The sequence below is a fragment of the Sciurus carolinensis genome, chromosome 1, assembly GCF_902686445.1.
Source record: "Sciurus carolinensis chromosome 1, mSciCar1.2, whole genome shotgun sequence".
NCBI lineage: Eukaryota > Metazoa > Chordata > Mammalia > Rodentia > Sciuridae > Sciurus > Sciurus carolinensis.
The window spans coordinates 96,630,841-96,646,629 of NC_062213.1; the positions used below are offsets into that span (position 1 = coordinate 96,630,841).

General features: G+C 42.5%; 2 protein-coding genes across 2 annotated transcripts; one reads left to right on the forward strand and one right to left on the reverse strand.

Annotated features, from left to right (window-relative positions):
* The first annotated feature begins 1,942 nt into the window (after positions 1–1,942).
* Positions 1,943–3,527, forward strand: LOC124963980 (small proline-rich protein 3-like). The gene is made up of 2 exons (XM_047523809.1): positions 1,943–2,067; positions 2,747–3,527. The coding sequence occupies exon 2, from the start codon at positions 2,766–2,768 to the stop codon at positions 3,297–3,299; it is 534 nt and encodes a 177-aa protein (XP_047379765.1). The 5' UTR covers positions 1,943–2,067; positions 2,747–2,765; the 3' UTR covers positions 3,300–3,527.
* A 4,952-nt stretch (positions 3,528–8,479) lies between these two features.
* LOC124994394 (cornifin alpha) lies at positions 8,480–10,350 on the reverse strand. Its single transcript, XM_047566214.1, has 2 exons — positions 10,312–10,350; positions 8,480–9,202 (listed from the first exon to the last, which is right to left on the reverse strand). Exon 2 carries the CDS (start codon positions 9,181–9,183, stop codon positions 8,794–8,796), a length of 390 nt encoding a protein of 129 aa, XP_047422170.1. The 5' UTR covers positions 9,184–9,202; positions 10,312–10,350; the 3' UTR covers positions 8,480–8,793.
* Between the last annotated feature and the right edge of the window lie 5,439 nt (positions 10,351–15,789).

Below are 15,789 nucleotides of genomic sequence, written 5' to 3' on the forward strand. Positions count from 1 at the left end.
AAACAAGTCCCAAGAAAGTCCAGGAAAATGAAGTTGGAAAAAAAATCAGTCTCCTACCACCAGAGAAGACAATGGGGAAGACCAAGGTACCTGGAGATGTAGGATTTAACTTCAGAAGCTACTCGGTTTACCCTCTTTGAAACTGAGACCAGATTCATGGGCACACCCAACACTGCTCATGAAGAAACAAAGTTTCTTGGAAGGATAGAAAGAGCCTTAACACTCAGCCACTGAGTGTGCCTGACCAAACAAACAGGAATGACAGGGTGGAGGCAAAGTTAGGAGTTCAAGACCCTGATGGCACAAGGCTTGTGTTGGGGTGAATGAGGCACCATGAGGGAAGGGCAGGCAAGTGTTCACCCAGGGTAGGTACATAGGAAATAATAAAAGAGTCTGTTCTAGAACCAAGGTTCAGAATCAAGGGTGAACATGGAAGAAACCCTGAATGCAAGCTGAGGTCACCCAGAGAGGTGCATGGTGCCATCCACTTATGGTCCCAGGAAGGTCTCAGATCAACGAAGTAGGAAGGAGGATGGAGGAGCAGGAGCAGAAGATAAGAACCCTGGTGGAACAGCAGGGAATGACCAGAGTTCCTTGCTTCTGGGTCTATAAGGAGGTGCCTTTGGAGAGGAAAAGGAACCTGAACCTTAGTCCAAAGAAAATAGAATGTGATATCAGAGACTGGCCTTAGGTGTGACAATGACCCTGGCATCACCTCACAGGGTGGTAGCTTCTCAGACACTAGCAGAGAAGGAACAAGATGGGGAAGGCTGTGGAGGCAGCTGCTCCTTGATGAACCCTCACCCTTCTCAGCTCACACTATAAGGCCTGTCAAACATGGTGAATCATTTTCAAGGGCAGTCCTATGTTTCTCAAAGCAGTTTCTCAGTGTGTCTGTATTTTCTTTTTTCTCCTCCTTTTCTTATTATCATTCTATTTATTCTACTTCTTTCATTCCTTTCTGTCTGCCTTCCAGTGTTTTTCGTATACCTACAAATCTATTTTAAAAAAAGAATAATTGTCCATTGGCTGAGTTTTTACTATAACCAGGCAGTGTGAGGACAAAGAATGACTTCTGACTTTGGGAAGCAGGTGGAAGGTGTTAATGATGGTGGCCAAACCTAGGGTATCAGGTTGATGGGAGATAATGCTGTGGTCCGTCAGTGGATGGGAGAAACTATCCACATACCTGAGCTTAAAGGATGTTTGGATTTCCTGTGGACCATACCTAGTAAGAGATTGTGTATTCAGAGTAACTGTGAGTGAGTGACCTCAGATTCCTCCTTTTGTGATGAGAGAAAATGGCTTGTATATAAACTCAGTGAACCAGAACTCTTTTTATTCCTATATCATCCCAGAAAAAAAGGTAACATAAGATGCAGTGTCTTTAGGCCTGTGCCACCATGTCAGAAAAAGCCTACCAATCCTTACTGTCATTTCCAATGGCGCATCTACTATCCCTGGTCAACATGGCATCTTAAGTTCTCCGAAATGAAAATAACCTACTTCCAAAGGAGACATTTGGCCCTTTCATTTCTTATTGATGACTTAGAACCACTGAGAGATTGAAAACCAGATGATTCACTTACTCTGCACCACCCCATTCCCTACCAGAAGAACCAGAAATGCCTATTAATATCCACACATCCGGTTCAAATATTGAGAAGGCCAATAGGACTAATCTAGGTTAAAGATTAGGGCTGTGGTCAAGAAGCATGACTCTTTCTGGTCCTGGCAGACCAAGAAATTCCTTCTGTTTTAACACATTACCTCCCCTCCAAGAAGCTTGTTGTGCATAGCAACCACCCCACAAAGGGTGGACAGTGGAGACATGCCCAAATGACATCATTGTCAGAGAGTAAGCACAAAAAAAAAAAAAAAGAAAGAAAGAAAAGAAAAACGTTGATCCGGAGATCTCCATCACTAAGCTGGAATGAAGGCAGAGCAGTCAAAAATAAAATCCTACTTCCTTAAGGTAGGGCTTATTTTCTGTATAAAAAGGGAGTCAACCAGAGACTCCACACCAGTCCGGAGAGTCCAGAGAGCTTGAACTTCCCTGCACACCAGGTAAGTCTCCCCACTGAAACGTCTTAATATTCTCCTATCAGTACATCAAATTAATTGGGATCTATTTGCCATGTTAAGGATACATCTATTTTTAATGTGAAGGTGGTTTTGTTCAGGGTGACTTCACAATGTTTCTTTTACTTTCCACTCAAATTACAGCTGTGGAACTGAAGATCAAAAAAGGGGAGTGATCTGTGTAAAGATTTGTTAACAGGAGGATATGACTATATCAAGGGCACTTTTTGTGACATTTTAATCATTCCTCTAATATTTTTTGAGAATTTTTAATATAGAAGGTAATATATTGGCAATTTGAATATTCTTAAGTATTCCTTACCCATGAATGTATGATCCATTAGAAAATGTGTGCATGGGCATAATTTGCTAACTATAAAAAGGGAATACAGAGGCCCTGCTGGGGTAAAATGAGGAAGGCAAATTGGAAGAGGAGGAAGAAAAGAGAAAGGTTCCATTTACCTGGAACTCAATAGATCACCTTTACCTTTTAGCTTGAAAGTGTGCAGGGATCATAAAGCCTCCTATGATCTCAAATTCACAGGAACAGAAAGAAATAAAAAGGAATCTTTTACTTATGAAGGGATGTGCAATGAAAGAGATTTGTCATCAAATTGAGTTTCTTCCTTGCTTCTCCAAACTAAGTCAGCTTTTCTGCCTGTAGATTCAGCCTCCTCTGAAGCATGAGTTCCTACCAGCAGAAGCAGCCCTTTGTCCCACCCCCTCAACTTCAAGAGCAGCAAGTGAAGCAATCCTCCCAGCCTCCACCTCAAGGACCACTTGTTCCCATAATCACGGAGCCATGCCACCCCAATGTTCCTCAACCTGGGAATACCAAGACTCCAGAGCCAGGCTGCACCAAGGTCACTCAGCCAGGCTCCACTGTGGTTCCTCAACCGGGCTGCACTGTGGTCCCCCAGCCAGGTTCCACTGTGGTCCCTCAGCCAGGATCCACTGTGGTTCCTCAATCAGGCTGCACCAAGGTCCCTCAGCCAGGTTCCACTGTGGTCCCTCAACCAGGCTGCACTGTGGTTCCTCAGCCAGGTTGCACTGTGGCCCCTCAGCCAGGCTACACCAGTGTCCCTCAGCCAGGTTGCACTGCGGTCCCTCAGCCAGGCTACACCAATGTCCCTCAGCCAGGCTACACCAAGGTTCCTGAACCTTCCCCCTCAAAAGTCACTGCAGGCCCAGCTCAGCAGAAGACCAAGCAGAAGTGATGCAGTCCACAGCCAGGCCCTTCAGGAGCTGACCACCATCTGATGAACATCCTCTTCCCATCTGTATCTGTGTCTCAATTTTCAATAGATCTCATAATCAACATGTTGTCACCCTGACTCCTTATTTGTATCCTAAAACTATGCACTTCAAAACCTTCCCTTGCACACACTTTAAGGAAGTGTGTATAGGACTTTAAGAAACTCTTAGTGCCTTTGCTGGTCTTTAGTTGCTGAGAGTTCATCTGAATGGTTTTTCTTGATGGAGGGAAATGCATGTTTCCTGCTCTGTCCCATTAAATTACTTTATCTCCACTCTTGGTGTACATGCCATCTATTTAATCTTGGTACTGCATACTTTTATGAGACTACGGGGGATAAATTTCAAGGGCATTTCTTGGATATTAATGAGGTATAATATAATGGCAACCAGAGACTGTCACTTTGGGCAGTCACAATTAGAACAAGGATTGCTTCTTACTTTGGACTGAGTCACATTTGAGTTCTATGATGCCTCCTCAAAGCCACTCTTGCTCTTCAATATTCTGCCTAGAAGTCTCCCGTCTATTCCAAGAAAACTTCACTTCTACATATTGGAATTTGGTAATCTATTTTTCTTCACTCATTTTACAGTCCAGCTACCCTGAGACATATAGAACCACATATATTCACAGAGACATATTTTTTGTAAGTCTTTTTGCTCAATATCTTGCTGAGTATCTTTTTCTCAATAGTTATGTGCATAGAGGCCTAACACTGTTCCAGGAAGACGGAGAAGAGGGCACAGGGTGCCTCCTGTGGAGAATTTGTAGACTTCTTTAGGAGATGTGATACTCACATTCTTTTCATACAAATATACAACTACACCTCCCCATATCCTTACAAACACACTCCCAATAGTTTCTCTCCCAAAACGGACCTCAGAAGTCTAAGAAGTAACTTTTTAAAGGGATGACCAATAGAAATGAATATTATCAAAAACAAAACAAGTATAAGAAGTAAAATCAATAATCAATAAATGGGATGGTATCAAACTAAAAAGCTTCCTCACAGCAAAGGAAACAAGAGCATGAAGAGAGAATGGGAGAAAATATTTGCCACCTGCCTACAGAATGGGAGAAAATATTTGCCACCTGCACCTCAGAAAGGGCATTAATTTCCAGGGCGTATAAAGAAGTCTGAAAACTTAACACCAAATGAACAAATAACCAAATCAATAAATGGGCAAAGAAAGTGAACAAACACTTTTCAAAAGAAGAAACATGAATGGTCAACAAATATATGAAAAATGTTCAACATCTCTAGCAGTTAGAGAAATGCAAATTAAAGCTACACTGAGATTTCATCTCACTTCAATCAGAATGGCAATGATCAAGAATACAAGTAGTAATAAATGTTGGAAAAGCTGTGAGGAAAAAGGTAAACCCATACATTGCTGGTGGGACTGCCACTTGGTGCAACCACACTGAAAAGCAGAATGGAGATTCCTCAAAAAACTAGGAATGGAACCACCATTTGACCTAGCTCTCCCACTTCAGTATATACTCAAATGACTTAAAATCAGCATACAACAGTGATGCATCCACAACAATATTTGTAGCAGTTCAATTCACAATTAAGCTATGGAGCCAACCCAGGTGCCCTTAGACAGATGAATGGATAAAGAAAAAATGTGGTATGTGTACTCAATAGATTACCACTCAGCCTTAAAGAAGAATGAAATTATGGCATTTTCAGTAAATGGATGGAATTGGAGAATATTATGCTAAGCAAAATAAGCTAATTCCAAAGAACCAAAGACTGAAAGTTTTTTTCTGATACGCAGATACTAATTCACAATAGTGAGGGCCTAGGAAAGAATGGACTGGGGAATCTCTCAGTTGGATTGGAGAGAGAGCTCTGTCCTCAGGAGTTCTAAGTCTTCTAAAGGAATCAAGATACCTCTATTCAAAGGGTGTTGCAGGTATGGCTAGGTAAGAGCATGTGGTTTTCACTGTCATGAGCATTGCTGCCTTAGATATGTAGGGAGAATGAGGTTGGGGAAGAATCATTCTCAGTGATCCCCAAGATAAGAGTGATCTGTGTTCAAAGAATGTAGTGCAGACATCCTCAAATTCCCTACATCATTCAGTGAAGGTAAAACCTCTCAGCAGAGATGAAATGACCCCCGCCCTTTGCAGGTAGCAAGATGGACCCAGTAGAGAAGCTCTAAGCAAGACAAAGAAGATATGGATCCAGGATAAGTGCATTGTGTGGGACATGCAGGGCCATTTGGCATAGGATGCAGCACATTTGAAAGCTGTGTCTGTTAATGTATCAAGGGCCAGTGGAGGCCTAATAAGACCTTAAAGCCTAGGCTGGACATTTGGTTCTGGGGAAATATGTGGGGTAGCAGGGTTGAGAGAGTGGTGAACATAAAACTGGAATAGAAGAAGAAGAAGAGAAGCATGACAGAGAACCAAGTAAATTAAGTAGGGCAATGGAGGAAGCCAGTTGGGCCATGATTTCACAGAGCTGTCCACCGAAGAGCTCTCCAAAGTCAGAAGTAGGGAGGGAACAGCCATCTGCCCAGTAGGAATCCCCTTATTAAACTGTTCTTATCTAAATAAGATAGTGGCTTTCTTTTTTGTTCAGTACACATGGAGACTCCTGGTCCTGCTAGGACACAGGAATGAGAGGGTGAGGAAACCAAGATATGGTCATGAGAAGAAACTAAATATGCATCTCTTTACCTGCACAAAGTGAGGTCAGCAGGCAGGTTGTGAACCTGCAATTCACCAAGCAGTGTGTGGTTTGTGCCTTGAATTCCTCATGTAAAAAACAAGACCCTGCCCTCTACTGTTGACTCGATGAATAGCATTCCCTTATCATTGCACAAGAAAGCGGCCAGGGGAAGAGTAAGAGCTTTGACAGGGAGAGTTCAGCCCTGGCCAGGTATACTTTATCCTGGGGTGGCAGTGTTGAAGTCAGAGGAGAGATTGGAGCCTTTGTGAGTGGGGCGGAGGGAGTGTTATTGGGGATTTAGAATTGAACTTGTGGTGTTAAGTGCATACCACCACAAAGTCTTAGGACTCTTGCCCCCACCCATTTCACCTTTGGGTTGCTGGCCTGGAAATTGCTGCAGGGCTTTTGGAAAGTTCTGGACACACACTTTCCCTCTAGTTATTGATCTTTTAAACATATAAAGAAGTATTATAAATAAACATATCAATTTATGGGATAAACAATGGCTAAAATATACAGATATTCAAAGATAAAGTAATACATTGTACTCAACAAATGTAGTCACTGTTTATGCTTTGCTGTATTTACTGCTATTTTTATTGTGCAAAGATGTGATTATGTCTTATATACCATAGTATTTTATATGATTTTAATATTATCCAAACATTTTTGCATATAACTCTTACCATTTTATGTTTGCAGTATACTGCAGCCCTTAGAGTCAATTTTCTCTTTTGAGAATGTATGTTTTTTCCCTCCCATTTTTTAAATGACATATAATGTTAAAATGATCACCCTAACAAATAAATAATTTGTACAGGAATGACTGTTACCCTGTGGAATTCAGGAAGCATACAGATATTTAAGGATTTCAATTCATTTTGCTCTTGACTTTACCCCTAACAGCTATGTATCACCTGCCAGAGTCTCACCTGGGCCTGCCCCTTTAAATTAAAGTGACTACTCCTAGAGATGTTAGTGACATTTTCCATCATGCTAATAAGCTGTAATTTGAAGTCATGTCAATATGTGCATACCTTATAGACCCAAGTGATGTATGTCATTCTCTCCTGCTGGTCTGACAACTACTCTTCAACTTGCAAAAACTTTTTAGACAATTTTTGTCTTTGGTTTGAGCTCTTTCCAGACTCACTTGGAGTGCTGACATGTCACACAGGTGTTGCCTGTCTCCTGACTCACACTTCTTTGGTGTTGTGGACCATCCATCTTGGCTAGGAATGCGGATTGCTCCCCAGTGACCTCTGCATCCCCTCTGAAAATCCCCATTGGCCTCTCATCCTCTGGAGATGATTTACAAATAACTCAGACCTGGTCAACTGAGACTTTGAAACCTACTGGCCACCAGGGGAAGCAGGATGATAGGGCTCCAGAGGGAAAACCAGAAGCTGAGAGTCAGAAGAGCTGGGTTCCAGGGGTAATTCAGAGACACGACTTCTGGATGACTTTAAATAATTATATTCCCCTTTCTGGATCCTGTCTATCTGGAAAATGAGTGGACTGGACTAGGTGCTCTAACTTTCCCTAAAATTTATATTGTGATGACCTGTTCACCCTCATTTAATGCTGGACTTTTGTTCTATCTTGTTAATCTTTCTTCTTCTGAAACCTGCTTGGAACTATTTGGTTTTTTATTTGATGGAATTTTTTTTTGTTTTATTTTGAGAAGTACTGTGTGTGTGTGGAGAGAGAGAGAGAAAACGAACTCTGTGTGTACTTTTCTGAGAGTGTATGTTTGTACGGGATTGGATAAACATCATCTCTCTTAGAGTTATGCTAGGGCAGGCACTATGGATTCTACTCTCCTTTGTCCTGCTATCATAGGTGTCTTCATGGTGGGAACTCAATAAAAGAAGACTGACTAAGGTGATCAAATCTGACTGTGTATGCACTTTTTGTGTGACTTGGGTGATCTAAGTGTGTGGAGGTGTCTGTGTGTGTCCATCTTCTATGTACAGGAGTCTACCTCTGCATGTATGTGGGTAATATGTGTTTGAGGATGTGAGTGTTGAGTATACAAGTGTTTGACTCCAAGCATAGTGAACATCAAAAAGGGAAGATGAATGAGGACAAATGATCAGGTTGGAATATATACAAGCACTATTTTTTGGAGTTATTTTTTTTTAAAGAATAAAGATAGTTTAGGGGCAAGGACTGAGTCAGGGATGGCTTGAAGCAGGTACCACGTATACTTAGGTGTGACTTACACAGGTGAAAGAAGAAAGCCCTTCTCCAACTGTAGCTGCCCAAAGTAACAAATGTTGGATGATCTTGAACACTCTCACTGCCAACCCAGGGGTATCCTGTATGTAAGATCGGCACAAGCACATTGCTTTCAGTGCCAGGGTTTCCGACAACAGCGTTTATCCTACTAGTTCCTGCTTCATGCTAAGAGAGTAATGAAGGTTGAATCATTGAATGACACACTCAGCCAGTTGTGGAGTTAAAAGTGATTTAATGAGGACAGAACAGGGAAAATTCACTTGATCCTTCCCAACATCCCTCTTCAGATTAACTCTGAGCCCCTGGAAGACCTACTCATTCAGTGAGACTGAGTCACACTCAGGGGCTCCAGAAACCCTCCATAGTAAATGTGAGGGACATCTTTTTAGGGGGTTCAAGAAGGAGGGATTATGACTCAGGGTGACAGCATGCTAATTTTAAGGTCAGAAGAAAAATGGAACTCATGAGCAAAACGGGAAGGGGGATGAAGCATCCAGTGGTTGCCTCTTCAAGGGCATGTCTGTGATCCATGTTACTTCTGCTTCGTCTTCTGCTGAGCTGGTGTTGGAGTGACGGTTGAGGGGCAGGGCTCTGACACCTTAGATTGGCAAGGCTCAGGCACCTTGGGTTGGCAGGGCTCAGGCACCTTGGGTTGGCAGGGCTCAGGCACCTTGGGTTGGCAGGGCTCAGGCACACTGGGTTGGCAAGGCTCAGGCACCTTGGGTTGGCAGGGCTCAGGCACCTTGGGTTGGCAGGGCTCAGGCACCTTGGGCTGGCAAGGCTCAGGCACTTTTGTGTGGCAGGGCTCCTTGGTTTTGGGAACACATGGTTCCTGGGGTGGAGGCTGGCAAGGCTGTTTCATCTGGTGCTGCTGCAGCTGAGGGGGCAGGGTGCAGGGCTGCTTCTGCTGCTGGGAACTCATGCTTCAATGATAGCTGGTCCTAGAGACAGAAAAGTTGACTCAATGATTCAATGAAACAGAGATGAAGACAAGTTCAGTGCCCAGTAGATTTCATTTCATGCCCCTTTAGAGAACAGAGCCTCTTCTTTCCCCTCACTGACCCCTACATTTGAAAATTTACTATGATGATTTCTGGGACCTTTTAAGAGGAGGAGCTTAAAGGCAGTTTGCTCTGTCCATTTTAGTGGGGTTCACTCCTCAGCTTTTCTTCCCCAGACATGTTACATCCCTCATTGGAAAATGCCTGAAGAAAACTGGCTTCTGAGAAACACAGATCAGATCTTTTGGAGACTGGCATCACAGACATGACTGTAGTCTATCCACTCCTGGTTCTCCTTGGAATGCTGTGTGACCTATAGGATGGCTCTATGTTAATCCAAGCCCCATGGTTTTGATTCTGGTATTTGCTCACATTATTTCCTATAAAATGCTTTCCCTTTCATGTCTGCTTGTCAAATACTCCTCCATTATGGCTCACATCACATGCCACCACCAAGAGGCTCTTCCTGACCAATGCTCCCCTGAACCCCAAGCCCTTCCCTGCCCTACATTCCTTAAACTAAGTACTATCTACCTTGCATTGCATCTATTTATCTGCATGTATTAACATCCATGATAGGTTGTAAGTTTGGTAAGTTCCATATTGGTCTATTTATCTAAAGTGTCTAGCATAATGTCTTTTCTTTTTAGCATACTGTCTTAAAGGCAATAAGTGCTCAATAGATGGACCTCAATAGGTCCATCTAACAAATTAAAATTTCCATAGTAAGTATCACAACAGAGAAAATTGTGATGTAGACCTGAACCTTAGCCCTTGTCTTGCTATGAACCTCCTGTGGGCATTTGAATGGATCCCTCTCCTTCTCTGGCCCCCCAATTCCATGGCTGTCCACTGAGGAGACAGACAACCATCTCTAAGTTCCCTTCAAACCCAAACTGTGCTTTAATTTAAAATAAAGATATTCCAGTGTTCTCTAACTCTAGTTAATACACTGCATCAACCTTCTTCCACACATTTGTCTTGTCTAGTCTCCAGCAAAAGTAAAAAAACAAACAATAAGTTCATATCAGTTGTAATCAGAGACTTACCTGGTATTCAGAGATGAATGGTCTGTCTGGCCACTTGGGTCTGATGTGAAGGCAACAGCCAGCTGGCTTTTATAAGATGAACAGCTCTCCTCCAGGAAATAGAATTGCCTCAACTGCTCTGTTTTCATTCCTTACCTGTTACACATGACTCACTCTACTCTCCTCCATCATCCTTTGACTCAGTTTTCATGATGAAAACCGCCCACCGGATTTAATGGCACTGGTAGTCTGACAATGATGTCATCCGGGTTCCACTGTTGCCCTCCCCCTCAGACACAGGTGTCCTGCATGACCAACAGGCCTCTCTGGAGGTTTAATGAGTTAGACCTGAAGGAAGTCTGAGTTCTCTACTGGTTCCATTGTAATGGTTGCTGTTCATGGTTTGTGGGACAGAATACTTTTGGGCAATTGAATGGCTGGGAAAGAGGAGTAGAGGTGGGCACTGGCTGTCTGTCTTAGGTAGAAACTAGAGATAAGAGGAACTGACTGATTACAGACTCCTCAGATCATCTGGGGTGATCCAAGAACTTTATGTCCATTTCCCACATCTTTCTCCTAATTCCATTGAGCCACACACATTCAGAATTATTTACGTATCACCCCCAGTCCCACCCCTCCCTGGTTGGTTACTAGTCTGGGAAAACCTGCTTTGCTTTCACCAACCACACCTTCACCCCTCTCCTATTTCACTAAATTTCAACAACTAATCCCTCTTCTGGGATAACCTTCTTTTTCTCTACTCCACCCATTCAGGGGACATGGCCCTTCCTTCCTTCCTAACCCAACTGTATTCTATCCCCCACCCAAACACCTGGAAGCCTTTTCTAACTGCTTTCACCTCACGCTCATTCATGGAGTCCTTAGTAATAACCCTCTACCAACTCTTTCCCACTTCTGCCTCCAGCCCCAACACCTCTTCTAGCTTCAATGTTTGCCTCCCTTGTTCGATTGTACTCCTGGGGGCTCTTGAGGGTCAGGGATGTGCCTGCTCAAACCAATGGTGTTCCCATGATCATATTGCTTTCTCTTCATTCAAAAAATATTAGTGGAGCATCTAATATATACCAATCATGTCTGTCATTCTAGGAGCTAAGGATGAAGCCCACTTTCACTGATAGAGAGGGACTCCTCAGGTTGAGTATAAGCCACTGGATTTAATGGGTCTCAGAGAATCTTTTGTCCACATTGCTCAAAGGATGATTAGGGATTTGAGGCCATGGGAGGTGAAACAACTCACCAAAGGTGGAACAACAGACTCCCAGAGGAAAAGAATCCTACACAGAAATCCCATATTCTCCTTTGTTTTAAACCCTTCTGTTTCCCCAGGGGAAATTAAGCCCAGATAGGAAAATGATGAAAGGTAGGATGGGGAGTTCAGACTTCTTTGCTTGGCACTGGGTCTACTCACATGAGTGGAAATGTGAGAGGACAGAAAAAGCCCTGCCTTGTGGGTGAGCCCTTAATTGTTGGTAAAATGCAGCCTCTTAAGTAAGAATAAAGCTGCTTCGTGTTTGAAATGGCTCTGGGAATTAACAATAGGTATTTCTAAGCACTGGTGAAAAATAGAAGGAGACATGATTAGCATAGGTAGAAATAAGGGACTTATTTAGCTCAGCATCTCTCAGTGGACCAGAGTATAAGAGAGGAAGGAAAAAGCTAAAAATGCTAAAATGTCTTTTGAACTCAATTGCTTTCACTCTGGAGGAGGTCTCAGGGTGGCAAAGTGACTTGACCTGGGTACCGTGATCAGTGAGACCTTGAGGATGCCTCTGAGCACCTGCTCAGGTATGCCTCCCTCCCTGGTCTGAGAACATAGAACAAGGATTCCCTGAGCTCTTGTACCAACAGTTTTCTCCAATTAGCATAACATGAAACTGAGGTCACTGATTCAGAGCTGTATTCCAAACACAATCTGTTAACAGTTGTGGCCTTGGAAAACTCAAATTACCTTAATACTCAGGTATGTGGATGGCTCTTCTTCTTTATCCCACCCCTCCTTTCCCCAAACACATACCTAATATTGGTGGAGCATCTGCTGTCTGGGTCATCTCCTATGGACTTGAGTCCAGATCAATCTTCCACTGTGTCCCAATAGTCATTGGTCCACATACATTCTCACATGGTGCCTGATGTGTAGTAGTTGCTTAGTATTTGGTAATTGTAGACTGATTGATTGAATGCATGAATGAATGGGTGAGTGAGTGAGTGAGTGAGTGAGTGAATGAATGGCATTATTTGTAGAGAGGCCTGGAGACCAGTTAAAGAACTGTTGAGAAGTTCCTTGTAAGAGAAACATTCCCTTGTGATGGGTCTCTAGGGATGAACTGCAAAGGAGAGAGAGGGCTTAGCAAAGGACAGACAAGGCTTCCACTGCCTTTCCCCACCCATCTCCTTTATTTTCAACCAGTTTAATAACTCACCTTTCTCAGGCTAGTGCGGCGCCACTGCCACCCCTGAGTCCCAAGACTCTTGCCTCATTTCAGCTTGCTGTAGTGGGCTTAGGTCCCTCTCTTTGCCAAATCTCCTCTTCGGAGTCTGTGACTGCAGAAGCTCTAGGCAGAATCTGCTTCTGTGGTTGGGAGGGTTCTGAGCCCTAGAAGAACCTGTTTCTTGATCCTCTGTCCTCCAGTGCTACCCAGCCTGTCTCAGCCCCAGGTGGACCTGAACCCAGCTCTGAAGGAATCCCTCTCTCATCAGGTATCTGCCATTGGCTGGATTTTCCTGCCTGCCTCCACCTGTGCCACCTTCCCTCCAAGGATGCTCTGGCTCTAACCTCTGGAACTTCCCTTGATTCCCAACATTGTTTTACATAAATTTGTTGGTGACTTGAACTCTCTCCTTTTAGAAGAGTCTTAGTTTCTTTACCACCAGGGCTACGTGAACTTTTGAATCAGGCCTTACAAACTCCCACATGAAACTGGGCCTTTTCTGATGACAAGTACAACTCCCAAGATTTCTCAGCCTTGCCCAGGAACCCCAACTTATAGCACAGGAAGCTGCTGCTCTTCCCACGTTGAAAACTGGCCCCCATTCATCCCTAAGTCAGGATCCTCCACTGACTCTGGGTGTCTCTAGTTCACCCCTCATTTGCAAAGCAGGGCAGATTAATGGCCCTAAATTTAATCAGTGATCAGGCTTTTCTTGGCTTAGATTACTCCCTCCTCACCACTTTCCCAATACTCAGAAGGCCTTGCAGAAATGAGGTTCTAGTCTTTGCTCATGTGCATACTTAAAGCATATTAACATCTGGAAACATGTAGTCTTGGAAAAGTTTGACCTTCTGTCCTCTGATCCTGTTTAGGACCCAGGGAAACCACCATGTCAGCTGCTTGATTCATGAAAAAAAAAAAATTAAATTAGCTAAACTATGGAACCAAGATGCCCTTCAACAGATGAATGGTTAAAGAAAATGTGATATATATATCATAAATATATATTATATGATATATATATGATGAAATATTACTCAGCTTTAAAGAAGAATGAAATTCTGGCATTTGCTGGTAAATGGATGGAGTTAGAGAATATCATGCTAAGTGAAATAAGCCAAACCCAAAAAACTAAAAGCTGAATGTTTTCTCTGATATGCTAATTCACAATAAGGGGGTAGATAGGAAAGAATAGAGTTACTTTATATTAGGTAGAAGGGAGTGAAGAAATGTGACAGGGTATGAGGGAAGGAATGATAGTAGAGTGAAACAGACATTATTATCTGATGTACATGTATGACTGACTGCATGATTGATGTGATCCTACAATATGTATAATCAGAAAAATGAGAGATTACATTCCATTTATGTATGATCTTTAAAAATGTGTAAATACATTCTACTGTCATGTACAGCTAGTTAGAACAAATAAAAAAATTAAAAAAAAGAGTCCTTAACACACAGGTCCCCTGCTTCATGAAAAAACAAGGAATGAAGGAAGAAACATCAGATCCCAATTGTTAGAAGCCTCCTGAACACTTTGACCCAACAGGCAGGAAAAGTCAAATTTGCTAACATGGGGGGAAGAGGAGAGAGAGGGAAGAGAAAGATAAGGCGAAGGTACCCATTTTAAGCTCTATAGCAGCACAGTCAGACCAAAGCCTGAATGCCAGATCTCCATTCCACTATCTCCCTAAGAATATAGCCTGTTGCTTTTCCTTCCTTTTTTCTTAACAGTTCTGATAGGGTAGAAAAAAAAGTTAATATGGCTTCTCTTGCTTGATAAGGAAAGGACCCAGGATGCTAAGCTGTTTCAAAGCCTTGTTATGCCCTTATTCCTTGGATAACTTGAACAAGTTGCCTAACTTTTCTGCACTTTTATTGTTGTCATCTTTATAAGAAAAACTTTAAATACTACACAAAATTCTGCTTTTCAATACTAGTGGGGCATTTTATGAGCTAGAGGAATAGTTTTAGAAAAGACACTCATTGAGTGGACATGCTCACACATCTGCACTAATCAACTACCTATTATTTATTTGAGAGAGAGATTCTCTGGGTATGGATGATTGACACAGAGACTCCACAGGGTTCTGGAATCTGGGGCAGTTCAGACTGAGGAGCTCTTCTAATCACTCATTGTCCTTTGAAATGTGATGGGGGGCAATGAGAGAAGCACATGGTTTAAATTTTTCTACAGAAAATCCAAAACTCCATTGGAGGTATACACTGTTTGCAGATACTTTCTTTTATGTATGCATATGTGCCTGCTTTATCCCTGGCCTTCCTTTGAAAGTAAGTTCCTCCAGAGTGCAGAGTTGTCTCTGTAGGGCACAGGTTTGAAAACAAAAGTCTTGACTTGAAATCAATACTCAGTTCCTTACTAGCTATATGTATGGTATTAGAAAAGTTTACAAATGATAACTACCACTAGCTTGGCATGGACCCTCACACTACCAGTGCAAGGAACAGATCATAACTATATTCCATAGATGGGGAAGTTGGAACACAAAGACTAAATCACTTGCCCAAATTTATGGGCAAATAGGAGGCTTAGCCAAGATGCAAATCCAACACTGTGACTCTGTGGCCTTTATGAATCTCAGTTTATCTTATCTGTAACTTAGGAATGATAATATTTGCTCTCTGAGGTGTTATTAAATGATATTACATATGCAAAACTACTATAGTGACTCGAACACAGTGGATGGATAATAGGTATCAAGTGCCTCTCTTCTCATTAGGGTTTGAACTACAACTATTATTAGAAGTTTATTTCCAGTGACTCATAGACTTCCATCATTTTCTTCATTTTTGAAGTAGTCAGTCGGTCAGTCAGTCATTCGACACATGTTTGCTGAATGACAGTCAAATGTCAAGTGTGAAGCTTCAACTTTATGAAATCTGGAGGGGAACTAGCCAGCATCCTATGAGCTTCTGGGATCCATTCTTCATCTGTGAGGGGTGTCTCCCCAGCTGATCTAACCATAAGAATCTCTTGGGATCTTGCTACAGTCTCTCCATCAGAATGAAGGAGAATATTTGTGGA